This window comes from Physcomitrium patens, chromosome 3 (assembly GCF_059467195.1).
Source record: "Physcomitrium patens ecotype Gransden chromosome 3, ASM5946719v1, whole genome shotgun sequence".
NCBI lineage: Eukaryota > Viridiplantae > Streptophyta > Bryopsida > Funariales > Funariaceae > Physcomitrium > Physcomitrium patens.
In genome coordinates, this window is record NC_143412.1 from 2,010,496 (window position 1) to 2,036,668 (window position 26,173).

A 26,173-nucleotide genomic window follows, 5' to 3' on the forward strand; every position below is an offset into this window, starting at 1 on the left:
TATTATTGACAAAGTGTGCAAGGTTCTATTGAGCATGGTAATGATTTTATAACTGGGATTTGATTAGTTCGCCTTTTTTATATTATTATTCATGATTTTTTACAATGTTTTGTTTTGGTTTTTGCAATTTGGAATCATTTTAAAGCAATTTGCGTGTCTTTGAGAATAAACTCTAAAATCTTAAGTTGTACCTTATGATTGCTTAAACTTGATCAATAATTTCTATATACAGAAAAATAGTTAATCAATTGATGTATAATAAGTCTAACTAACTCAAATTTTAGAGTCATGTATGTAATTGATGGTAAGTTTTGCAAGTATTTTTGGACGACTTCATTCAATAGTAACTGGAGAGTTTTTGTTATGTAATGAAACTACTTGTATCAATGCACTTGTACATGTCCTTATGTCTCATGACATGCACAAAATTATATTATTTACACTTAAAATCATTGTTTAAGACACGTTTTTTTGTCCACACATTAGCATGATTATTGAACGAAGTTAAAAATACAAGCACATCAAATCTGGATCCTTCTCTTATTTTAATTTGTAATAATTTTAAATTTATAAACATGATATTTTGTGCAATATGAAATATAAAACAAAAATAAAAAGATTACAAAAGAAACTTGTCACTTTGATTTTAAAAATACTCTGCTTCTATGTATCAACCCTTAATAACCCGCATGTATTTGTATAATGAAGTCCAACATGATTGCAAAACAATAAAGTAAGTATTGCATAAGATAATTTCTAAAATAAATTACTACACTATGATGATAAATCATCACCATGGTATGTACATTTGTAAGCCAATATAATAAATGGTGCATCTTCAAAGTCTATCATCCAAGAACAATCAATTAATATTTTCAGTATATATATATATATATATATATATATTTACATATAAGAAATTGTTAAATTGGCCCAGACATTTACTAAATCAACCCATCCATCATCATTGATTGAGGATCCAACCATTTTTTCATTGCCTATTTAGAATTTTTTGATGATGATTAGGATGAGTGGATAAATTTAGTAAATACTTGGGTCAATTTAACAATCTTTTTTTATATACATTTTACTTTATGTCCAATTAATATCATTTTTCTTTACAAGTAAGAATGCAATTATCACACAATCTGTAAATAAGACAACACTTCCAATACCAAGTGGTTTTGCAACACTCACTCAAGATGGTCCATTACAGTATGTATGAAAAGGATACACTGCCACAACCACTTGACATTAAGAAAGGGCTTGATCAGCGTCTTTTCTAATTTTGGAAAAATGTGATATTCGCATGATGAGATGAAATGCAAATTCTTTCAGCTTAACTTCTTTTGCCACATCCTCTGTTGACTGGTTGTGGGCTCATCTGGTCATTCGTTAGCATGTTGATAAGGCCAAGTTTCTCCCAGTGATATATCTCGACAATCTGGCCACTACTGTAGTCTCATTATTGAAAAGAATTAAGATAATGAATATTCCTTCAGTGAATTCAAACATAAGTGTATGTGGAGTTGTGCATTTATCTCATCATCACGATGACAAGAGATGCGATCTCGAAAGGATAGAATAAGTTAGGCTAGAGTGTGGAACTTTGGGCAACTCCTGTAACGCATACATTTCTGAAGGCTTTACACGGCATGAAGTGTTTAAACCCTTGGACGACCATATGGTTGAACGATAGTAGTCAATTCGCAGCATGAGTTTGGTGAACTCAAGAATCTGCATTTACGTTCGGGATTGAACACCAAGAAAACGACAACAGCCATATAAGTTATGACAAACAGCGACGAAAGTTTCTTCGTACATGCTGGACACGGAAGGAAACCAGAATCCAAGTAAGCTCAAAATGTTGATGAATGAACTCATCGGTTTATTTACAGTACGGGGACAAGATCCAAAAACTCCAGAAAGTTAATTCCCAGGTTAAGCTGCGCCCCTTCTTAGAGAAAACCCAAGACTCAACCATCAATTTTCCGCAAGATATCCAGAGCCAGCAAATTGCTGGCTACTGGATCCAAATTTAAGTGGTGCTCGGAAGCTACGAACTTAACTGGCTCATCTTTCGGAACTGCTCTCTTATATACAAAAGCTTCAGCACCTCCACGTAGCAATAATTTACTGAGATTGGGTAGGCTGTCCTAGTTGTGGTTGTTGACCAGGTCGAGGCGTGTTTGACCCTCTCAACGGTAATACAGGAGCTCGGGCAGCTGCTGCCGCTGCACGAGAAGCATTCTGAAGCTCAATTGACGATGAGCTTGCACTGCCGTTCCCCGACGGTCCTAAACTTTGGCCACTACTAAGTTGAGGGCTGGACGGGTTTCCAACCAGTGAATTGAGGCTGCCACCCCCACTCAACTGTTGTTGTGGATTCAACTGCTGTGCGTTCAGTTGTTGAGGGTTGAGCTGCTGTTGTTGCAGCTGCTGCTGCTGTGAATTGAGCAGTTGTTGCTGTTGCTGCTGTGAGTTGAGCAGTTGTTGCTGTTGTTGTTGTTGTTGTTGCTGCGGTGAGTTGAGCAGTTGCTGCTGCTGTTGTTGTTGTTGCTGCTGTGAGTTGAGCAGTTGTTGCTGTTGTTGTTGCAGTTGTTGCTGTTGTTGTTGTTGTTGTTGTTGTTGTTGCTGCTGCTGTTGCAGCTGTGGATTCAATTGCTGAGCGTTCAACTGCTGTGCCTTAAGTTGTTGCTGCTGCGACGAATTCAAGTAATAATTCTGGCTTGAGGAGGGAATCTTCGGTGAGGCAAGCCCCGTCACTGAATTTCGTTGCAATGCAGCAAGATTGTTCCCCCGAATCATGCCCTGTACCATTCCTGAAACACCAGAGCCTCCGTGCACCTGGTTTGTACCTCCGAGAGCTGAGAGTGCATCCACCTGAGATCGCACTCCACCAGTGTTCGCGAGCACACTTGTGCCTGTCCGTGCCCTCCCAACCGCTAGTTGTTGCACTTTCGAGGCTTGCTGTAATGCAGCAGCCTGGTTTATAGTTCCAAGTCCGGGTCTAAGTAAATTTGCTTGTTGTCCCATGGCATTCATAGCACCCAATTGACCCATATTTCCTAGACTCGACATTCCAAGGGATGGCATTCCAGACATAGACGTCAGTGTACTTATTCCACCAATAGCAACATTATTCATTCCCGCAAGGTTATGCATGTTGGCCAAACTTGCTTGATTACCAGTATTTGCTGGCATTCCTACTGAATTCATATTACTCATGCCCGGCAGCGTGTTCCCCATAGTTCCTGATAACATGACTTTCCGCTGATTAAGGAGATGCTGATGCCTTGCCTGTTGTTGTTGCTGCTGCTGTTGTATATACTGCAGCTGTTGCAGCTGATTAGACTGGGCCACCAGATGAGGGGAAGCCAAATTATGCCCCTGGCCACGTCCAACCACGGCAGAAGCAACTCAGATCTCCATCTTGAACTAAATTACAAGGACGATCCTGAACATGAAAAGAGCACAATAAGAATTGATGGATGCAGTCCTACCTGACCCGTCAGTTGGGCTATCTGTGAGGCAGCCACCATCTGCTGTTGGTGATGTTGTTGGAGATGTTGCTGCTGCTGCGTTTGCCGCTGCATCGGTACTTGCTGCTGCATCTGGTGATGTTGCTGTTGTTGAGCTGCTATCTGAGATGCTTGGGCAGGGTCAATCTGAGAAGGCTTTACATTCGAAGCAATACCTTGTTGACCCAAATGGTTGTTCATGATCTGTTGCCGACTCGGGGCATTCGACGGAGGCGGCATCCGGTTAGCAGCCAATTGGCTAGGGGATGAAAGCTGCATTGGATTATGAGTAGGCATTACATTCCCTGGTATAGCACCTTGCATCAACTGCGGACTCATTACAGCTCTTTGAGTAGTTGCAAGATGACCAACTTGGGGGTTGCCCAAGGTAGAGGCACCTGCAGGCATGCGACGAGCACTCGAGGCTGCATTCACTACTGAATTACGAGGCGCACTTTGTTGAACTTCGTCAGAAACTAGCTCATAATTCTCCTTTTTCAGCTGCCATAAACGGCATAACAATATACGAAGCATCAGACAGGCGTGATATGATGAATTTGGAGACCATACAACAAATAGTTTATTCATAGGATGAAATAATTACAAAGCACACGCATTTATGTAACTCGAACCAAAACAAAATGTAATAGATGTAACATTCTCCGAAAAACATTTCTCGGGACAGATGAGAAGTATCGGTTTACCAAAGCACAGTACTGTTTTGCAAATCGGTCAGCCACATGCTGCATAAAGAACGAACAACAGGCAATGACATCAGTATGTAACATATCAAATAGATAACCTTATCAATCTTTTATTGAATTAGTCATGTACAAAATATTCTATTTTCTAAAATCTAAGGACGCCAGAAGCAATCAGAACGATGTTCTTGAGAAAACATACTTCGAAACATACTACATGTCCACTATGTGCACACTTTGCAATACCTCACAATCCGCATATCTAACCAATATCCTGGACCTGCCCTGAAAGATTTCATTTACTTTCGAAGCCTCACCCCACAGAAGCTTGGGAAGAAACTGATAAATCGAACTCTGTCCACGTACGTAATATCTGACACTATAACCTCCATGTATATTACTCATCACCACTGCAAAGCAAGCACTTTAAAGCATTCCTACTAAGAGATTCGACTGTTGAAATCTAGATAATTCAACATGCACACATGGACATTCTCAGAGTGAAATAATACAATCGTTAGAAACCAGTACACTTGTAAAGACTAATACTTACAACATTAGGCATGGTAGGCAAGACATGGTGAGGAGGTTCAGCTTCTTCTTCTTGATCATCTCCAACTTGGATAATAGCCTCCACCAGGCTATCTTTTGCTCGACCGCACAATACAAGACGTTTTCGTGATCGATGAAAAGTAGGTTGATAGTTCATTGCTCCTGTTACCACTCTCTCTTATCAGTATCATCTTCGAAATGATAGTCATTATAAAGTCCGAGAAGGCCCTAAAAATTTAAACAAAACAAGTTCATGCAAGTAGAAGTGTTGCTGCAACTACATGTACATCCACTAGATCCAATTTCACCAATCAAAACAAAATCAAGTGCCGACTCTCTTTACGACCTGCATGTCAAAACGACATAACAAGTACACATACTTGCCTGGATATGGTTGGTCAAGCTTTGGCTCAGTTTTCACAAAAAGCAGGGAGCGGGTCTTGCGAGAGTTTACGTTTCCACCCGCAAGAGAATTGGCCATGCTTCGCTGACCAATAGGCACTTTGACCTCACTATCAGTCTCAGACAAGGCCACTGACAACAATTGGAAAGACGGGGGATTCTTGTTTGGAAGTACAAAATTTACGGCTGGTTTCTTTCTGTTGTGCAATCCATGTCTAGAGAAAACAACATGATAAATATTCTCAGTAGCTAATCAATAAGGCATAAATGAAGGAAGCAAGAAAAGAAAAGAAGTTACGTCACATTTCAAGTGAACCAAACCCACAGATGAAAAAAATTCGAATATTGAGGATAAGAAGAGAAACGGTTCCGAAAAGTGAATAGCAAACAGGGTATGTTTACGTGTCAACATGATTACAAAGACGTACCGCTGGATGGCAGCAACTAATTTATGTATTGTCTCCATCTCTTTATTCTGTCCCTGAACTTCTGAACCACCACTTGACGTAACTCTCTGCCCACCAGTTGCTGGTTCCATCTTCACACCTGGTGCCGAAAGAGCCCCATTCCCAAGGGGTAGAGAAGAACCATTCACCCCAGGATTTGGAGTTGCATTTGTGGGAGTTTTCGGCAATGAGTTTTGTCTCTGTCGAGATTGCTCCAAAGAGTGTTGCATCTGAAATAACACATACAATGTGTAAACTACGCATATTGAAGACGTCCACAACCAATTTGCCAAAAGGGAGTTCTTTCTACTACAATCTTCTTTCGTTTCTTTATCCTGCCAGAGCGATCACACTTGAATCGATCAACAGGTGCATGTATCAGTTTGTACTCACTACTATTAGAAGTGGACACTACAAAAAAAACTAATAAATCAAATGCAGCAGCAGAAACTGTGGCTGCCACTTGTAACAACCAGAATGCATTCATGTTTTGGACTGTCCAAAGAAGCAATCCACGCTCCATATAGGGAGCGACACATTTCACTTTAATCAAGACTTAAGGAGACTTCCCATGATTCTCTCAAGACCGAAACCAGCCATGTGGCGATTCCGAGGGCATAGTAGAGATAGGTCAGTAGATCATAACGAAATAACCATACTTCAGCAATAATACGCTCCTAATCGATAAAAAATGGAAATGCATTGCGACCTAGGAATAAACAAGTTGAAAATCATTACCTGACTCATATGACTTGGACCGACGCCAGAAACAAGGTTTGAACCCAATACATGCGCTTGTGCCTGCACCAGACCACCGACGGGAGACACCAAGTTGTGGTTGGACCCCATGCGTAACTCTGAAACCCCAACACCTGAACTGAAAATCACTCCTGGAATTGGCAAAGGATTCTGCGGCAGCAGAGGGTTCATTGGTTGCTGCACCATCCCCAAGTGTTCTATGTGTTGACCTGATCGAAGTCCTTCATGTTGAACCAAATCCTCATTTAAGTGACTTTTTATTACAAACTTAACATCCAACTTGACATAAATGGGCAGCCACAAAAAGCAAGTACCATTTCATGAGGTTTCGAGGAAATGGTCGGGTACAAGGAAAGTATTCAGCTCCTAGACCATAAGCTAGAAGTGATGGTTCCAAATTTGAAGTACCTTGATGTTTCCCTGCATCCGCCAGTTGCTGCTCTTGTCGTCCTTTCTCAGCATCATCAAGACTTTGTGAATCAAATTCTTGTTTGGGCCTTGAAACCTCCTGTTAACAGAGCCAAAAAGAATGATTACAAATCCAAGAGAAGGACAAACTGATACAGGTTTTGAATCATACCTCAACCCAAAAAGTTTATCAACATAATACACTCACTGTTGAAACAAAAATCTCATAGTAATTTTACGGGAATCTCGTAGCTGTCAAGAATAATAGTTCCAAAATTGATTGCCCACATACAAAATAATAAAAAATAAAATACAAGTTATTGAGACGCTGCACAATTTGCCTATAAAATACCAAATAGCACGGTACTTACTACCAATGTCATCACTGCACTTCCTCTACCAAAGCACAGCAGAATCTCACATTTGTTGTACATCCTGACATTAGTTTATAAAGACAAAGTTTGAGTGCAAAGGGTAAAACTTACTTGTGGTTCCATCTTGATCACTACGTCAACCCCTTCTCTCTGATCTCCCATAGATCTGTTCTCAGAACGAGGAGTTGTAGAACCGTCCCCCATAGAGATGGAGCCTGAGTGCTGAGACAACAGCGACAAATGACTGCTACTTCGAAAAAGCTGCTGCTTCTCCAATTTGAGTTGCTGCTGCTGCTGTAGTTTTTCCTTGAGTTGTCTTCCCTTTTGATCTTTTGCATCCTGTTTATCCAGAGCTTTCCGTTGCAGTAACTGCTGTTTTTCCTGTAATGCCTGGACGCGTTCCAAAGCTGCAGATCAGAAATATGTCATCGGAGTACCAATACCTTTACGTTCATGTAAAAATTTCTCATCTGATTAAACAATATAAACTACTTGCAAAACCTCTTACAACAGCATGAAAGATGGTTTTTTTTTTTGCGTAAACCTCACAATAATCTTATCGCACTGGGGACTTTCACAAGGCGAGAAAAAGCCAAAGGTCACAATGTTCAACCTGCTTGGCCTTCAATTGCTTTGCCTCAGCCCGAGCTGCAGCTGCTGATTCTTTGCTTTCCCTCCTTCCGAGCATAGTTGATACGCCTCCCGAGCCGCTTGTTACTTCGTGTCCTCCAGCAGATGTTGCAGGAGACAGAGGACCCGAAGGAACCGAAAGTGCAGATATTGAATGTGCCAGCCCTCCTGCACGACCCACTGACGTTTGCTGTCCCAGGGAACCTAGTGAAGCACTTGACTGCGGCATATACACACCAGGTATTGCTTGAGACAATTTCGAAGCCTCTTGTAACCGATACCTTCCACCTGCAAGAGGGCATATAAACTATAAACTTAGACCAAATGAAGAATGCGCATCAAATACTGGACAAAAAATTACTCGGAGAGAGAGAGAGAGAGAGAGAGAGAGAGAGAGAGAGAGAGAGAGAGAGAGAATAAAAGCAAGACACCTGACATACCTGGTGATACAGCAGAAACCTGTTTCCTAAGAAGCGGTGGACCACCTCCAAACCCTCCATCAATATTTGTCTTCCGGTGCTTAGCAAAGCCATCAGCTCTTGACAAAGCTTTGGCGGCGGCAGCAATATGCAGCCTGCGCTCTCGCAGAGAACTAGAGGTCTTTCGATACCTCCCGTAAATTGAGCAACCTATGTTATATTTTAACTGCAATAGAAGGGCAAATTTTACAGAAGATTACATCATGTCCGAATTTCTTAAAAAAAATTAAGATCCAATTTAGTGAGTATGCATACAAGATAATGCCATAGCCTCGATACAATAGAAGAACGATCAAAATTCAAACATCATGCTCAGAATTCAAATGGGAAAAGTGGTGACAGATCGATAATCAAACCTTATTGTAATTAGTTATGTAAGCTTCTTTTGCAACTTCTGGTGTTGGGTCCAAGCAGAGTGGAGGTTGCACAGCATTTATTAGTCTAGCTTCCAACTCCTGTAACATTTAATACCACAGCTCCAAGTTAGAAACATGTAGATCAAGATTCGCTCCTACATCCTGATGATAAAGTGGCGTGCTCGAGCTTACAAAGCAGACCAAATAATCTAGCTTCTTTCCAAAATAAGAGATCACAATGTAGGAAAAAGACCCACCAGACACTCTTGGTAGGTCCAACCATCAAAATCCATGCATTTAAGGTCCTTGAAAATATTTCCACTATTTCGTTGCAGCACCACACGCTGCACAGTCGGAATAAGACTCCCTTCTCTTCCATGGCGAGGCAGTGACTGGATTCTTTCCCCAGATAGTGTCTGAAGACCATCTCTGTAATCACGAAGCTGGTACAAAAAATGCACCAGCAATGTTCTAAATTTGTTCTTTTCCCCACATCATCAAAATAGTTCAACAAAGCAACACTTCGTGACCGCTGCAAGAAACTTGGGACTTAATTATGTTCTTGACATAATGACCAAATAAACAGGTGCAAAAGTAGAGAATTAGACATCAAGTGCAATTAGAAAGAATCAAACTGGAGAAGTCGATCCAACTAAAAGACCAACCTCGCAAATAGCACAACCATCAAAGTACTTGCAGGGTATGTCCTCAAGCAAGATACTAGGCATCCATCCACCGTCAATGGCCTATTCCGATGCAACACAACGCAACACAACAATCTTAGTGAACATATCACACGTCAAGCAACAGGATTAAGATGTATTAAAACAGGATAAATAGCCTAGATGTTTCTCATTAATCACGAACTCACATTCATCATGTAAGACTGTTCTGCACTGAACCAACTTCCTCTGAAAATAACAGGGAACGATGGGTAAAAATTGTACCCTTAAGAAATCATCAGTATTACGGTCATAAGGTAATAAGTGTAATTCTGCCACTTCACAAGCGGGAGGTGGCAATTTACCCTTCTGTCAAGAATGTTTCAACAGCGTGAGATCGTAAGATAAGCGTTCAAAGAATCACTGTAATCTGACAGAAGATGAGGCTTTACTTCTCCTAACATTATTCAGAAAAGCAACGCCTCATGTGAAATGTACACAAGACAACGTACCACCGTAGGTTCATCAATAGAAAAACCATCAGGAAACAGATTGATTGCAAATGAAGCCTCGGCATCTGCACAGAGACATAAGAAAGAGATGACTACTAGCAAATCGAATCAAGCATCATAGAAAGCCCAACTCATAGACTGATCAATGGATATCCTAAAACCGTGTGAGAAAGCAGAATTAATAGGAAGGTGGTCAAGATTTATGAAACTGGAACATTGCAGCTAGTAATTAGACTACCAAGCTGATTCAAAAGAAGCTTGCGCTTACCCTTCGGTACATTTCGCCCCAGAGAATCAATATGTTTCGTCTGCAAATCTCCACAAGAACCGCGCGGAGCAATCTACAATTCAGTAGACTAGAGTAAGTAATTCAATACGCTTCAATCCTTTAAAAGCACCAAGATCGAGAAACTTAGAAAAAAAACGTTCATACGAAGAGACAGCGCACTCGAGAGAATCAACTAAGCCAAGAAAGCCTTCGTAGGCACAACTGAAGAAGGAGAATGATGGTAACTTCATAAAATATTAGTGCCCCTGACGTTCCTAAACATGTTTATGCGAAACAGCCGAGAACCACAAATTTATGACATACCTCCCCACGGCTTTTCTTCGCGGAAAGACTCTTCACGCCCTCAAATCCTTCGGGCAACGGCCGTTTCCGGTTAAGCGTCCCCTCCTGGTGATTGACTTCATTAATGTGAGCGCCATTCTCTTCAGCAGCTGCTTCGTGATTCTGAAGCTTCACGTTGGAAGAGACCTTTGGAACATACCGAGTGCCGATCTTTGATATTTTGAAGGATATTCCCACCATGACTACCTAGACTTTTGCCAACTCCTCAGCTGAGAACAGTGAAGAGCTGGTACTTCAGTTTCTCCCAAACACAGATTTAAATTACCCGAAGAGAAAAGAGATTTATAATTGTAAGACAAGCCCACTCCGACAATACAGCAGGAGCAATTCAGACTGACCGGTATGAGGTGCAGATTCCTAAATCCATGCAGGAATGCAGCCCAATTCCGCTTAAGGACAGATCACTGTGAGTAATACATGCACCGACATCAAGGCGATATTACGAACTGGCAAATTTTATAAATATAATCCGCATGTGCTCGTTGTAGAAACAAAGTGTCACCACTCTATGGGCAGGTGGTTTCGACGAGTGTCGCTAGCAAAAGGATAAAGATCTCTGAGCAAGCTTGGAACATTGCCAAACGAAAGATTACGATCTGATGAGGCTCGTGCGGGAGCACAAGAAGCCAAATAAAATGCTTTACGATCGGTGCGTTGTAGATTCTATGCTCGCGAAAGACCGTGTAATTAGCGACTTCTCGCCCTAAAATTATAATTGAGGACACTCCTGTGTGCTTCAGCGCAAATTTTTTAGCCTCAAGCGTAAGAGTATGCCGTGTACCAATTCTATAGGATTCAATTTGATCAGGTTGAATGTCTAAAGTGATGTTATGATCCCTGAGTTAGTCACTGCGCAATTTAAACGCAGAAGTACGATCACAAGAACGGAAAAAAATAGAGGAGCAACGAGAGGGCCGGGGCGCCTGAAGTCTTACATTGAAATTGAAAATACGACAGGAGCCGACCAGTAAATAGTTCTGATTTGCTCGCCATTCCTCGGGTCCATGTTCTTCACACACTAACGCGGATTGCAGCATTCACTTCAGCAGTTCACTTCTATTCCAATGCACTCCCGCTGAAACCCTGACGACGAAGTTAATCCCCAATCCTCATCCCAGCTGCACAGGTCCTCACCCTCACCCTTCGCATCACCAGAGAAAACCCTAAGAAAGGGAGACACAGCAACAAGAGCCCTTCCAAGCAAAGAAGCACCGACGCGACGCGAATCTTTGCCAAGAGATATATCTCAATAATCCTGCAGGTCACCTAACATGACACAGTGTGCAGCTCCATGGGAAGCTGACAGAGGCGCCAAGCCAAGCCGATCGCCTACAGACAAGAAGCAAGACAAGAGGAGTGGCGATACCAGGTGTAGCATCACCGAAGCTCCGAAGCTTGTCTGCGAGGCTGCATAGCTGAGGCTGGTCTGCGACGCAACTTGTCCTCGACTCCATTCCAAGTTGCGACGTTACAACCCAGTCTCCCATGTCGATGCTTGGCTTCCTCCGTTTCAACGACTTTTCTTCGCGGTGTGAAGGGGGCCTCGATCACTACCAGTTTCTTGTAACGAATGAATGAGAATGAGTGGAGATGAATTTGAATGAATTAACATTTTCATCCTTTTTTGAATAGTCTCGGGTGGTTCAACGTTGTCTGCTGCTGTTCGGGAGCTTCAAGTACAAATTTCAGCATGTTGAAGGTCGACTCCGTGTTCAATTGTGGTCCTTCATTTTTTGGGTATATGCAGTTCCGGGGTTAACTTGAATGCTCTTTGTGCCCAGTTTCTCAAAACGGCTTTACTCTGAATTTGCATCCTGGGTTGAGCAGGCATTGTAGTCTGGGGGTTTAGGGTTCCGCTTTGGTTGGTTCGACGGTTGAGGAAAGAGCGGAAGCTCCTGTGAATCCGTTCTCTGAATCTGCATTCTGTTCTATCCTGCTCCATTGACCCTGTTTTTGCATCCAGCAGTCATGTCCTCCAAGCGGAAACACTCTAGTTCTCACTCTTCACGCGATCCTTCTACCCCCAAACGTTCTCAGGCACCCGCTTCTCCCCAGTCTCGCCACCTTCCTCTTCTCCAGCTGGAAAGCGAGATCGCGGATCTCGGTGCGAAGGTGTCAGCCTACAGGGAGAAGGGGTTGAGCTTTTTCGCTGCCCTCAGCGAAGCACGCGTAAGGAAGAACCAAGGTTAGGCTTTCCGCTTGTTCCTACAAATGCGGTTGATGTTTTACGTATCTTCCTCTGTCGATTCCAATATTCATATCATGTACGAAATCTCCTAAATGTCATCCAGAGTATTTTTATGCTCAGAGTAGAGAGTGACTACTCGCTATAATTCTGAGGTGTTAATTGATATTTTTAAACAATAATGAATTGCTTACATTCTACAAACTTCAGTTAAATTGATGCATCCATGTTGCATCTTTATAGATTCTTGATAAGCCTCATATCATTCACTCTCTGATGCCATTGTCATTGTAATCGGTTTATAGAAGCTGGTTGGGCGTTCGCTGCAGTTGCGTCTTACATTCAATCATTGCTATATATGTCTACCAATGCAGATATGATTCAATCGCAGAACTTCAATATTTTAGAATTTCATTCAGTATGAGTATTTCATTTGTTGATTGAGTGATTGGCGTAACATGTGCATCTGTGTACAGAGGAAACAGCATGCCCAGCACCCACGAAACCCAGAAGTGTACATGAAGACCAGAGGCAGGCTTTGAAGGAGAGGCTAGCTTTGGCCAATAAAATGTTGCCTACATTGTTGAAAGACCTTGCTATGTGGAATACCAAGATCCAACAGGCTGTGGACGTGAAGCGGAAAGACCAACGATTGCCTTTCCTGGATAGCGTTGATGCCGAAACGTAGCTGCTTCGTGATATCTTCCAGGAGCTTCCTGTCCAGGTCAAGATATTGTACATTCCTCATCATTAAGACTTCTGCCTGATAGTATTTGTACCAGACCATGGAATAAGGAGCCTGAAATTCTCTGCAATTGGAATGTTGACTACAAGGACCAGGACCTTTGCATCCGTCTGAGAAAAATGTAGCATACCGAGTTGACAAACTAATTAGGATAAAGCGTTCTAAGTGATAGCTAGCGGTGATGTCTGCTGTAAATATTTTAATTTTCATGTTCCTGTAAGACACGTAGTGGCCCTGCATTAGTGCCTGGAGGTTCTCAGCCTGATTCTGGTTTTAAAGTCCCACTATACGAACTCTTGATTCATGGTTTTAGAAATCTTCCCGTGTTCTCACTTTTATATATACATGCTGACACGAAGATTGTTTATGAGAGTTCAAGCAGAGATGTGGATTTGACAAAGGTTTTGTCGTTCGAGAAAGTATGCAATATCATTCGCTTTCTGGAGTTCATTCATTCGATAGGTCAGGCAATTTTCGCTGGTATCCAATTCTGCATTGTCCTTAACTTGTTACATGAGCAGGCAATCTTGATTTCAAGCGTACATTTGTGAAGCAAAACACATCAGGTGACTTATCTTGGAAGGGTGCTTCAATCTATGTCATTCTAACATCCATTACATTACGTCAAATAGGACATCCAAGAGGAAAACCCCGGTCACTTTTTGTCTTGTAACCGCCGAAGTTCACCTTGTAATTCGATATTTCGTTGCTGCGTCAATGTGCTATTTCCACTGCAGTAACGTGTTGCTATGTAAATATCGTGCCAAATATTAAGTTATGTCTTTGCAAATTTCAAGTTTTTAATATTTTTTAATATAAAATGTACTTTAGTATTTAGTCTATCTACGGGGTAAATTTTAGAAATATTAACGTCCAGCAATTAAGTAATGTTTCAAGTACATATACTATAAAATAGGAAAAATATTTTTTAATACATATGTAAATATTAATGCTTGTATTACCACATGACTTTTTAATTCTTTGAACATACTTTTTGTAATTGCCAAATTAGGAAATCTACTTAATTCTTTCTAATTGCCAAATTAATATTATTCTTGGAAGAGGTAGTACTGTGAAAAGCTACATTTATTTTGTCAAATATTTTTCTGCACAAGATAGGTCTTATCATTTTAGTTTAGTGAATATAATTTATAGTTGATGGTTTTGAGATTATATTTATTTATTTACTCCTTCTAGAATATTGATTTGCAAGATTTTGCAATTTAAAATATAAAGATATCATTTAAATATATCAAAGTGTAATTTGTCATACCATATCATCATTATTGTTCAAAATCAACTTATTATTTTATACTTTTCAAAACTTATAAAAATATATATTTAGATATAAAGTGATGCTAATGCCACCAATTTTTTTGCTATTACCACCACAATCTATTACCAATTCAACATATTTATTCAGTTCTTTTTATTTAAAAATAAAAATAAAAATATTTAACACTATTCTTAACATCAATCAAAAAATATTTATTTCTATTAATAAACATTGACAAAAGATGTGGGTAAATGGTTGATTGTGGAGGCAATAGCAATAATATATATACATATATATATATATATATATATATAATGTCTTTGGCTATTCTTCTATTCATACTTGTAAAAATTCACTATTAGTATATCTAAAGAATAGTAAGATTATCTGTGTGATGCACTTATTAAATGAAAATTTAAAATTTCATAGTAAATAAATAAACCAGAAAATGAAATACATAAAAATTGATAAAAACAACATATATTTTTCACTTTTTATTTTTATTTTTATAATTTATGGTTGTTAAAAAATTCGTAAATTACATATTCATTTAATACAAAATATAACATCTCAAAAAAAAAATCTCTGACTCTAGTTAGTATTTTTTTATTTTTTATTTTTATTATGTGTATCGTACAAACAAACTTATTGTCCTTTACACATGTTATTCATGACTTTTTACTAGTATGGGTGATTGAATAGCAACAACCTGTACAAAACAATGTAAGTATTGTTTGAAATGGCACAAAAAATTCATCATAATCCAATACTCCATAATCAAAAAACTCACAATCCTTGATTTCAATGACTATTATAGTAAGATTTCCAATCTTATGAGATGATAGAATTCCAAGTTGAAATAACCTACATTTCAATTGCATGTCCAAAAAGGTTGGCATTATAACAATGAATGACTGACTGACTAAACTTTAAGTTTCCCATCAGTTCCACGGTTCCAGTCCGGGAATCAGCATGCGACGAGGAGCACAAGACTGAGAGGCTCCGAAGCACAAGAGCAAGCAGAGGCCGTCGGCCCGCCCAAATTCGACGCTCGCGCGCTTTCTTCGCCATCAATTCAAAGCGAGGTGTTCCATCCCCCGTCGCAATCGTGATGTAGCTGGTGGCCTCTCGGAGAGCAATGCCGCGATGGGCAATGAGGGAGCGACGGAAAGAGACGAATGAAGGCAAGAATTAAAAGGAGCGGGATAGGGAAATGGTCCCCGCATCGCCGAAGCCTTGCTAACGAATTCTATGCCGCGGCCTCGTCGGAATCTGATGGCATTCAACGGCGCACTTCTCACGTCGATTTGAGCCATCGCGCTGCCTTCCGGCTGCGGGGAACAGCAGGAGGATTAGGAGGAGGAGGAGTTAGAAGAGCCTCCAATCAGTCGTTTCCCCTGTGCGCTGGAACGCCGCAGTTTGAATTTCGGCTGATTTCGGTAGAGGCGTGAGAGGGGATGGTGGTGCTGACGCGGTGCTATGGAGAACGAAGGTGAGGGATTGTTGAAGGGGAGTAAATGCGGAGCTGCAAGCGTGAGCGATTCATGTAGGAGAGGCCGCAGTATGTGTGTGTGTGTGAGAGAGAGAGATGGAGAGAGTTTTTGTGAGATGAATTTGGCGAGCGGAGATCCCGTGGTCACAACCGGGCTGTCGCGTTCCTGAGTCCTGATTTCTGTAATTTATGAGCTCGATAAGGAGGCGTCTGTCGGGCCTGGAGTTTTAGTGTCGTGCTGAGTATTCAGATAATCGTAGCATTGTCGTGGTTTAAATATGGGAGCGGAATGCAGAAGATTGTTATAATTTTTCCCACTGGGCTAACGCTTGGTTTGGTTTCTTTGTACCGCGTGTTTTTAGTGACTGTTAGTTTTGGAATTGGTGGTAGTTGCTGTCGTGTTGCTAGTTTTTTGTATTTCCTTTTAATTTTGCAATGAGCATTATAATCAAATTTTATAACAAAGTTATGTATATTAATCGTTTTGTAGAGAGCACAGACTTTTGAGTGCCTTTTTCGAGTAATTCGAAGTCGGGGGCTGCGATTGTGAGTGGAACGAGCTTCGATTCTCGATCATCGAAAAATTTCACGAAGCAGATGACGGTATTGCGAGTTGTTCAGTTGGATGATGCGCGCATGTGTACAATTTGTCGGGTCAAGAGGATACTGGTGACGCTACGTTAGATCGAGGCCTGAAACACGCGTGCCGCGAAATGGACACCTTCCTAGCGAAGATTGAGGAGTTGAAGAGAGAGGCTGAACGTTTGAAGCATACTTGCCGATGTGTGAGTACTACACCCACCGGGATCAACAAAAAAACAAAAAGAAATATTATCAGCTATAATAATGATAACAATGGTATTATTGCCAGCCCCGGGGGGCTGTTCTCGAACGGCATCACTTCCTCACCTTGTAATATTCCAGGCTACAAGGTGATAGTCTTTCATTACACTGTTCATACTAATCGATTCAAACATATTTTCAGCACGGATCGAGGGAATTAATCACACGTTTTGGGCCAACTTACAAACAAAACACGTAATTCCATTTAATTGCTGTGGTCGTAGTCCTCACTTAGTGGCACTCTCAAGGAGGTTTGACTTGCATCAAGTGCAGTCTGCACCCATGCACTGTTTTGCATTGGTTCCTTTCCATCTGGCCTGCTCTTTTATCCCTTAGTACGTACAATTTAAAGGAATTGTACATGAAAGTTTGATATGCGGAATTTGGAACAGTTGGATTTTGAAGGGCCTGGAGGAGATGGTGACTGGGTGACAGCATTTAAGGCAGATGCTGGGCCATGGTCAGGTGAACGGCTTGTGGTTCTCAGTCTATTTGATGGACTTGGCGGAATTTGGCAAGCGCTGACCAATCTAGGCATCCCGTTCAGTGGTTACAGTTCTGAAGTGGTAAGCATAAAACCCTCTCTTCAAAAGATAGCATGCCATCTTCAGAGAGAATGTCTCTAGGATTTGATCTACGCTCAAAGGATTGAATGTCACGTTCACCTCGTGCAGAAGCTTTGTCAATGAGAACTGCGAAATTCTTATTCGGATAAACTTTTGGCTATGATGTTTTTTCATTGGAACGCGGTCACCAATTGCGTAGATGTCTTGATAGGAGCGACTATGACGGTCACACCGTGAGCTATTCATTGAATTACCTGGAGCTTACACTTTTCTTGTGATTTCGTTCGTCGCTGATGGTAATTGATGCGTGGGGTGTTCTGTCAAAGTTGGCGCCAGCAATACAAGTTGTGAAATCCCGGCATCCCCACGTCAAGCATGTGGGCGATGTTAGGAAGTTGAATCTGTCTGCCATACCTGAGAAGGTGGATCTTGTAGTTGGCGGCTTTCCATGTCAGGATCTAAGTATTATGGGAAAGAAAGAAGGGTGAGGCTTACAAATTGAGATTGCGTATTTTTTCACTGTTCTTTGAAACATATGCCGGATAATCTTACAATTGTCTTGATATTTGCGTATACAGTTCAGTATTTCGGATCATGCCCGACGGTTGTTGGATGGTCGTAGTGAGTGAAGCGTAGCTTTAGAAATCTGCGTTTCGGAATGACCCTTCTCAGTCGGAGTGCGTTTAGGCGGCATGCTGGAGTTGTGAGTCAGTCTGTGGCTGTTTGCTAAGATATGTACCGTAGAATTAATCTGGAGTATGGTTGATTTCAGGGGTATTGGTGATAGCTTCCTATTACTACTGTTATAATTTAAATGATTTTTTTTTTTTTTTTTTCTGCCAGGCTTCATGGAAGTAGAAGCAAACTCTTCTTCGACCTTCTTCGTGTTTTACAGATTTTCAAACCAAAATGGTATTCTATCGCAACATTTCACTGGGGGAAGTCTAGGTTAATTTTATTGTCTCGAGGCACAACTTGGTCTAACTGTGTCGGGCGCCACTCTCGTGTACAGCTATCATGGTGAAGCGTGACATGATCGTTCAATGTTTGTTGTCAGGGGGACTAGCGAGGATTTTCAATGAAGGTAGACGATTGTAATGTCCATTTGTACATGGCCCGATCTCAATGGTGTTTCTTCACCTCCATTTTCGGTCGCAGGTTCTTAGTGGAGAATGTTGCATCGATGTCTTGGGTTGACCGAGAGGAAATTACTAGGCATCTGAAAGTGGTTCCCATGGAGCTTGATTCTCAAGAGATCACGGCAAGTAAACGTCGTCGTTTGTACTGGACAAATATTCCTCATCCTCCACGGCTGCCTCGCTTACGTGATCATCCATCCACATCCCTCCAAAGCTGCCTTGAGGGTGCACTTGCACTAGAACAGAAATGCGGGGTAAGTCCTTGATATCTGGATCGAATCGCTTACTTTGTTGATCGTTACATGTTTTTGCTGAATTCAGTTACTGACTTAGTTGGAGTGCTCAGGTTGTCCTCTGCAACAACCTTTATAAAGGTGGTGGCGCTAGACTGGAACTCGTCTTGGATAATACAATCAATAAACTCCGTTACATCAAACAGACGGAGATTGAGTTGCTCATGGGGTATCCCAGGAATTACACTAACGTTGTGGTACGAAGAACCAAGATAACAGAAAAAATTATAAAAGCCGTACGGATACCAGAGTAAGACAGCCAAGGATGGCCCGAGCTCTATGTCGTATTGTTGTCTCAATCGCATGTGTTTGAGTTGGCCCTTTTTTGTAGAACTATTTGTTAGCTAGATTTGTTGCCTGCCAATGTGCCCTTTTGTTCAACCAGGATGTTAACAGGTGTTTGTTATTTGATAGCACAACATAACATATAGAGCCGTTGTCTCAGACATAAAGAGTTCTGGAAGAGAGCCTGAAACGTGCTGTATTATTGTTCTCCTTATTATTGATTCACAGCAGCTTTACTTCCAGAGCCCATTATATAATCGGGTTAATGTTCTCAGGAAACCTACGGTTGCTCTGCCTAAATCAAGCCCTCCACAAACTCCGTCAATAAGACAGCTGCGCAAGAACAGGACGTCGCGGACTTTTTTTGCACCACAAGTTTGGGAGAGAAATCCAACTAGGCAGGAAAGCCTTAAGGACCTGGATAGGTGGTTTCTACTTGGAAATAGCTTTTCGGTAAGATTCATCTTTCAATCCTTTTTGGACTCTCACAATAAATCAGCTTTTGTAACTGATAATGTAGTCTCAGAAGCATCAAATCTTCTCCTTTTCACAATTTATGGAATTTGGAATAATGTCGTCGTGGGAATTTCAGGTGCAAGTAATTACGTACCTCACGAGCTCCTTGCTGAAATCTGAAGTTCGTTTTCATGGAAAAGCAGTGAATATTGTCGGCTCAGTGAGGGAGGAGGAGTTGTCTGCTATGGAACCTGGTGATGTATGCTCCTTTTCTTTCATGTGTGATTAATGCCCTCCTCTTGGTATATTTTGAACATGTGCTCAAACAGGTGACTTTTCCTTGTCATAGTGCAATCTTGTCTCTCTTGCATAATGGTTCCTGTTTCTATATCGATTGTTGTACAACTGGAATTAATGAGCTATCGCAACATGGTGTTTTACCATTGGCTATTACACAACTAATACGATCTTGACCTAATAACCATGTGACCATTGCTTGTTGGTAGGTATGGGCTTTATTCAATGAGCATGGGCGACCAAACTGGTACGCCGTCATTCAGTCGCGAACTGGGGACAGATTCTCTGAAATTCCGGATGCTACCGGAAAACGGAGTATCACAAAGCTGCCGCTCAGCATTGAAATGTGAGATTTTGTTGTCTACAAACGTTTTAGTTTATGCTCTTCCCTTTTAACGATTGATAATTCACTTTTTAATCTTGTTCAGCATGCTAGCTCTCTTGAAGTATCCGAATGCCTTCACTATGTTTAGTAATCGGTTTTTTTGATGATTTGTCTTTAAGATGATGCCGTAGTATTTTCTACAAATTGCAGGAAATATCTGGAAATGACGCCTGCTTATGCCAAGGACGAAGTAGATGAGTGGAATCCACAGCGAGGTTCTGGTTTACTGAAGCTACGTGACGTAGTAGATATTCAAGACAATTGGCAAGCATTTTCTCACAGGTGCACACATCATTTTCTTTTCCAACAATGTTGGATCGATGCCAAGTACCTTTTATGCACCAAATCTAATTCTTGTCTCTCTGACATTGTACAAATTCTTGATGAATCTTATGCTGTTTAATCAACCTCTTAAAATACATGAAGTTACAAGGTTGATGAAATTCCATGAAGTCCTAAAAGGACGTGAATACGAGTGGAATTCTCCGACCACCAAACATAGATGGAGACCTATTCCCACTACTGAATATTTTTAATTGCATATTGGGGGTTGTTGGGTTCTTCAAACCAGGGTGACGAGCTATGTGAAATTCGAAAACTCTTATTTTGTGTACCCAGGAAACGACGAGGTTTGGGCTGTTTATCATGCCGAAACTTTGAGTCGTTATTTTGTGGTAAGTTTATTACTTGAAATAGGATATCGTCTGACTCTGAACTAGAATGTTCATTCGATACGTGGAAAATCTTTGGCTGTCGTGAATAGTATGTAGAACAGAGTCAATGATGCAGTCAGAAGTGCAACACTCTGCTCGAAGAAAACACTCATATCTTGGACTTATATGATGCTTTGGGAGCCGCGACACTATATTTACAGGGAATACTGGCATGATCGGCACAAGATTGTTACTATTAATTTTCCTGTTCAAATTATCATGGATGTTCTGGTGTTTCCAAGACCTCGAATTCATACTGATATGATGTGTGTTGGCAGTATGTGGTAGAAAGCACGATTATTTGCGCCAGATTACTTAATGACAAACCGGGACAAGATGAAGGATTTCTCGCACGATGCTTGCTTTTGCAAAAAACTACAGAACACGAAGTTTACCTGTATGATTTCTTATCTGTATTGTACATCATTTCTTATAACTAAAATTCATGTTTTCATAAGTATCTGTGTTTCAGTTGTAGCTTCAGACATTGGTCATTTCAATACCTATTTTTTCATGTTCTACAAGGTTCATGGTCCAGTTCTGTAATTTCGTGTAAATGGGTGTTAGGATTGGGCTCGTACAAAGCACCAGTCACTGATTTTTGCACCGCTCTCTGAATATTCTGTGTTTTATAAATGTGACCAGAAAAACTTCTAAAGAGGTGGAGCTTAGTGATATCCAACCCTTCTGCTTTAGAGTGCCGTTTCATATCAAGAACGAGGCAAATCTGTTGAAAGTGGAGGTATCTGGTGTCAAGAGCCGACAAAGCATGAAAGCCGACAGAGAAACGACTGCAGGGTATAAGAGAAGGAAGCAGGGCCAAGGTGAATCAGATGATGATGACGACCTTGATGATGTTGACAACAACTCCCCTGAAGACGTTAATGCTGATGGTACCACTGCAGAGGAAATGTTGGCTGAAGATGAAGCCATAGAGGTCATGAATGGGGGTTTGGAGGTGGTCGTGGCCCTTCCTGACGATATTGGTGATACGAATGGAGGGACACACTGAGACCTATCAGAAATGAGCTTTGTACAAGTAAATGATGTTTCCACTTAGGAAACCTGCAGCACTCCGGAAATCGGAGTAAAAGATGCCACTAAGGTTAGAAATCAATTGCACATCAAATAATCTCGATTCGAAGTTGGATTTCTAAACCACCATGCCTACGTCAAAGAAACTCACATCTCTGAAATCTCACGAGGGTGGGCACATCGGAGGATACAGTTTCCAGCTCTTTTCTGTACGTAAACCAGGAATTTGACAATTGACTGCATTTTTCAAATTTTGTTGCCGTGGAGCTTGTGATGAAGTTGCGCGCTATGTTCCTCTAGCTGCTAGAAACCGACTTCTTTCAAATAGGTGATAGAGATGACTTTCTGTACAGAATTTGCAACTGTACCCTTCACGTTTCATGTTGCTCTTGGTCAGAAAAAACACATAAGTTCATGGGTAAATTCCACCGTTAGAGCCAAACTATACTCTCTTACATTTTTCCATGTCATTCACGGATATTTTTCTAGCTGTTTCAAAACTGTCTTTGAGTTGGTAGCGGGAGGAGGATCGAGTTATTTTACTTCAACTCAGATAAAGTCGAAGGTTTACCTCAAACAAATCAAAATTTTCATTTCAATGATATTATTATTTTGGTGAAATTTCTGGTTACAATAAAAAAACGTGGAGAGTTCTAATAATGCCTTTACCTAACTAACTACTCAACTAACTAACTAACTAACTAACTAACTAACTGTATATATATATATATATATATATATATATGCACATACTCTCTTACACAATTAAATGGACTATAGGATTTCTGAAGTGTTTGATGAAAAAAAATATTTAATGTATTATGGATTCTGTTAATGTTATTTAAAAACATGTGTTATGTTTTTATCTACTTCTTTTATTCTTGTTCTTTTTTATCTTTGCCAGTATTATAACTTTGAAAGTATAAATTTTAAATTTATTCTTTTAAAATTCTTTCAAAATTTGAAAGTTGTCTATCATTAAGCATTAATGATCCATAATAATCTTGAACTACTAAAACATCTCATGTTGTTTCTAAGTTTGGATACATGAAATCTAAAAGGTTAGTGGTTCAATTTGCAAAAGCAAAATTTCAACTATATTCAATAAAATCTTATAAAATATTTATACTTAGGTCAAATAAATTTTAAAAATAATTTATTTAATTAATTATTCATATTTTAAATTTCATAATAACTATTTTTTGTAAAATTATAGAAGTATAATTATAATAAGAATAGAAATATAAAAATAAAAACTATGATAAATTGTTGTTATGAAGAATCAAGTTATAATAAAGATTAAATAAAATACTTGTATTTTATAAGTAAACTTTGAATTATAATTAAATTTATAAAGTAATTTATTTATCTTAAAAATAAATAGCTTTATATTTAATTTATTATTTTCATAATATATTTAAGAATTGATAATAATCTTTTATATTTATTATCAATTATGATTTATTTTTAATTTTAAAATATTAAATTGACCTACCTTTACGATTCTTTAAATTGACCTATCTTTGATCTTACCATCTTATATTACATCATATATTTTTCACTAATCCAAAGAAGGTTATCTTTGATTCATAATGAATTTGTCTTTAACATCTATGAAATAGATTTTAAAGCCAACCTTACATGTGTGCATTGAAATCATTCCAATCTGTCCATATAATAAATTATAATATTATCACAAACATACATATTGATTCCAATAATTACTTAGATAATATAAATAGATAAAAGTAAGTAAAAGTAGATTAATTTGATAATATCTTATAAAAAAAACTTCTTAGAAGCTTCATAGATGTGATTTCATCTTTATATGTATCTATAGGTAATTGATAAGTTAGAAACTTTGCCAACAAGTTAGCTATGTGTCACATGTATTGGTAGCTTGTGGTACAAGCTAATCATGTAGTACAAATATAAAAAACTTGCCTTGCAAGCTAAGTGTTATTCTTGTTGTATTCAAGCTTCAGTATACCAAAGCAATTGAACTAATAGAGGTAGGTTCGAACATGGAGAAAGACTGATTATATGAATTGGATCTGTTAGTGTCACAATTGACTGTATTCTGGCTTTCTAAAATCCAGTATCAAACTACAAAACACCGAGGCTTACTACTTCCATCTTAATTCAACCCATAATCCATTCTATGATTAACAATTTAATAATACTTCTTTCAATCACAATTTTTCATAAGCAAATAATAAAAAAAAACAAAGAGGTAGTACCAAGCATACCTCGGCTTACGACTCTCACAGTCTGGCTCTCGGCTTACTTTTCTCAACCTATTTATCCTACCAAAAAGATGATCCATCAGCCAACGGATTTCAAAAGTTATGACCTTTTGAATTCGTAACCATTTATTCCACTAATAACCTACTATTACTAAGTAAACTGCCTAACCATAAGTCTAATTCTCAAGGTTGTCAATAATCAACTAGTAACTTACCACAAAGTTTATTTACCTATTCTACATAGCCCCACTCCTAATTATGCAGCATCATCGTAAATATTATTTAGCCTCAACTTATAAAGACGTAGCAGCGTTGGCTTCTTCAGTCAATGGCGTTGGCTTACCACCTTTTGAAATGGTGACCTTCTCATCTTTACATCTTCATCGTCTACCTCGGTGTTCAATGGTTCTCCATCCAAACACGCCATCAGATCTTCATTCAACAAACTCAATTCCCATACCTAAAACTCACGTCGGGCAATTTGATTGTCACGCTCCTCCAACATCTTCTGCCATTCTTCTGTCGGTTTCAAAGGTATCTCCGAAGGCATTATCGCTGAAATTGGTATATTCGTCCGCACTAAATTATTGGCCTCCTTCTCTAATGCAACCAATTGAGTCTACAACATCACAACCTCTACCTGCAACCACTCTTGCTGTTCCTTCCAATCGGTCTCCATCCTTACTTTCTCAGATACCATGTTCGCCATCTTCTCCTTAACCACAAAAGAAAACACAATGCTTGTCAAGAGCCCCCCTCTTACTTCTTACTACGGTCCAATCAATTGAGTCGACTCCCTCTTTTGTAACAAAAAATCCGTCCTTAGTTTATGTATAGTAAAGTTTAAGCCAATTGCCATTGATCCGTGTCGTAAATTTAGTACCCATAAAATCTTCCAATTGTACCGAACCATTTGGAAATCCGTCAATAACTTGATATGGCCCATGCCATTGAACTTGAAATTTTTCTGATTTTTTTTTTAAATTGATTATCGTAAAGAAGTACCAAATCATTTGGTATAAAAACCTTTGGTCTAAGCTTACTATCATAATAAATCTTCTTTTGTTTTTGTGTAGTTTCCATTATCATTAATGCATTGGCTCTAATTTCATCTAATTTTTTCAATTCTTTTAAACGGTGCCGTAATGAATCTTGATCTCACAATCTATTATCTATAGCAATTCGTAAACTTTGGACTTCCAATTCAATAGGTAAGATTGCTTCTTGGCCATAAACCAATTGGAAAGGGGTAGCATTGGTAGTAACTTTATATGCAGTACGGTATGCCCATAAAGCTGCAAACAACTTAGTGTCCCAATCTGTTCCCGCTCCTGAAACTGCTTTTGTTAAGATTTTACATAAAATTCTATTAGTCTTTTTTGTTTGTCCATTGGCTCTAGGATAATACGGTGTAGTCTTTCGATGTTTTATCTTGTATTTAGCCATGAGTGCTTCGATTGTACTATTTATGAAATGAGTTCTTCAATCACTAACAAATTCTTGTGGACAACCAAACCGTATAATAATATTTTCATACAAAAAGGTTGCTACTATACTTGCACTATCGGTTTTTATAGCTATGGTTTCAGCCCATTTTGTTACGTAATCCATTGCTACCAATATATACCATTTTTGTCCATTTCTCGAGGCTGGTACAATTGGTCTCAAAAAATCAATTCCCCATTTTTCAAAAGGCGCTTCAGCCAAAATTGGTACCAATGGCATTGTTGAAGTTCTAGTAGGTCGACCCATTCTCTGACATGGGTCACAATGATGGATGAATT

General features: G+C 39.6%; 3 protein-coding genes across 6 annotated transcripts; 2 read left to right on the forward strand and 1 right to left on the reverse strand.

Annotated features, from left to right (window-relative positions):
* Window positions 1-1,854: 1,854 nt before the first annotated feature.
* Window positions 1,855-11,878, reverse strand: LOC112280030 (uncharacterized). 4 transcript variants are annotated; one of them, XM_024514948.3, is made up of 20 exons: window positions 11,369-11,509; window positions 10,772-10,837; window positions 10,395-10,642; window positions 10,071-10,143; window positions 9,803-9,867; window positions 9,576-9,659; window positions 9,294-9,374; window positions 8,886-9,071; window positions 8,629-8,727; window positions 8,234-8,438; window positions 7,777-8,081; window positions 7,275-7,553; window positions 6,790-6,889; window positions 6,361-6,602; window positions 5,605-5,852; window positions 5,159-5,391; window positions 4,776-4,936; window positions 4,226-4,264; window positions 3,504-4,022; window positions 1,855-3,390 (listed from the first exon to the last, which is right to left on the reverse strand). In XM_024514948.3, exons 3-20 carry the CDS (start codon window positions 10,611-10,613, stop codon window positions 2,134-2,136), a joined length of 4,395 nt encoding a protein of 1,464 aa, XP_024370716.1. In that variant the 5' UTR covers window positions 10,614-10,642; window positions 10,772-10,837; window positions 11,369-11,509; the 3' UTR covers window positions 1,855-2,133. The 4 variants fall into 4 exon arrangements, with proteins under 4 accessions (XP_024370716.1, XP_024370714.1, XP_024370717.1 ...); XM_024514946.3 differs by lacking the exon at window positions 10,772-10,837 and having other exon boundaries at window positions 11,369-11,878; XM_024514949.3 differs by lacking the exon at window positions 10,772-10,837 and having other exon boundaries at window positions 9,576-9,656; window positions 11,369-11,850.
* A 238-nt stretch (window positions 11,879-12,116) lies between these two features.
* LOC112280031 (uncharacterized) lies at window positions 12,117-13,730 on the forward strand. The gene is made up of 2 exons (XM_024514952.3): window positions 12,117-12,618; window positions 13,095-13,730. The coding sequence occupies exons 1-2, from the start codon at window positions 12,402-12,404 to the stop codon at window positions 13,304-13,306; spliced, it is 429 nt and encodes a 142-aa protein (XP_024370720.1). The 5' UTR covers window positions 12,117-12,401; the 3' UTR covers window positions 13,307-13,730.
* A 1,860-nt stretch (window positions 13,731-15,590) lies between these two features.
* On the forward strand, window positions 15,591-22,803 carry LOC112279643 (uncharacterized). The gene is made up of 14 exons (XM_024514281.3): window positions 15,591-16,131; window positions 16,622-17,063; window positions 17,367-17,540; window positions 17,867-18,024; window positions 18,384-18,452; window positions 18,699-18,933; window positions 19,026-19,222; window positions 19,533-19,710; window positions 19,850-19,972; window positions 20,220-20,356; window positions 20,546-20,677; window positions 20,967-21,069; window positions 21,387-21,505; window positions 21,754-22,803. The coding sequence occupies exons 2-14, from the start codon at window positions 16,845-16,847 to the stop codon at window positions 22,118-22,120; spliced, it is 2,211 nt and encodes a 736-aa protein (XP_024370049.1). The 5' UTR covers window positions 15,591-16,131; window positions 16,622-16,844; the 3' UTR covers window positions 22,121-22,803.
* Window positions 22,804-26,173: the final 3,370 nt, after the last annotated feature.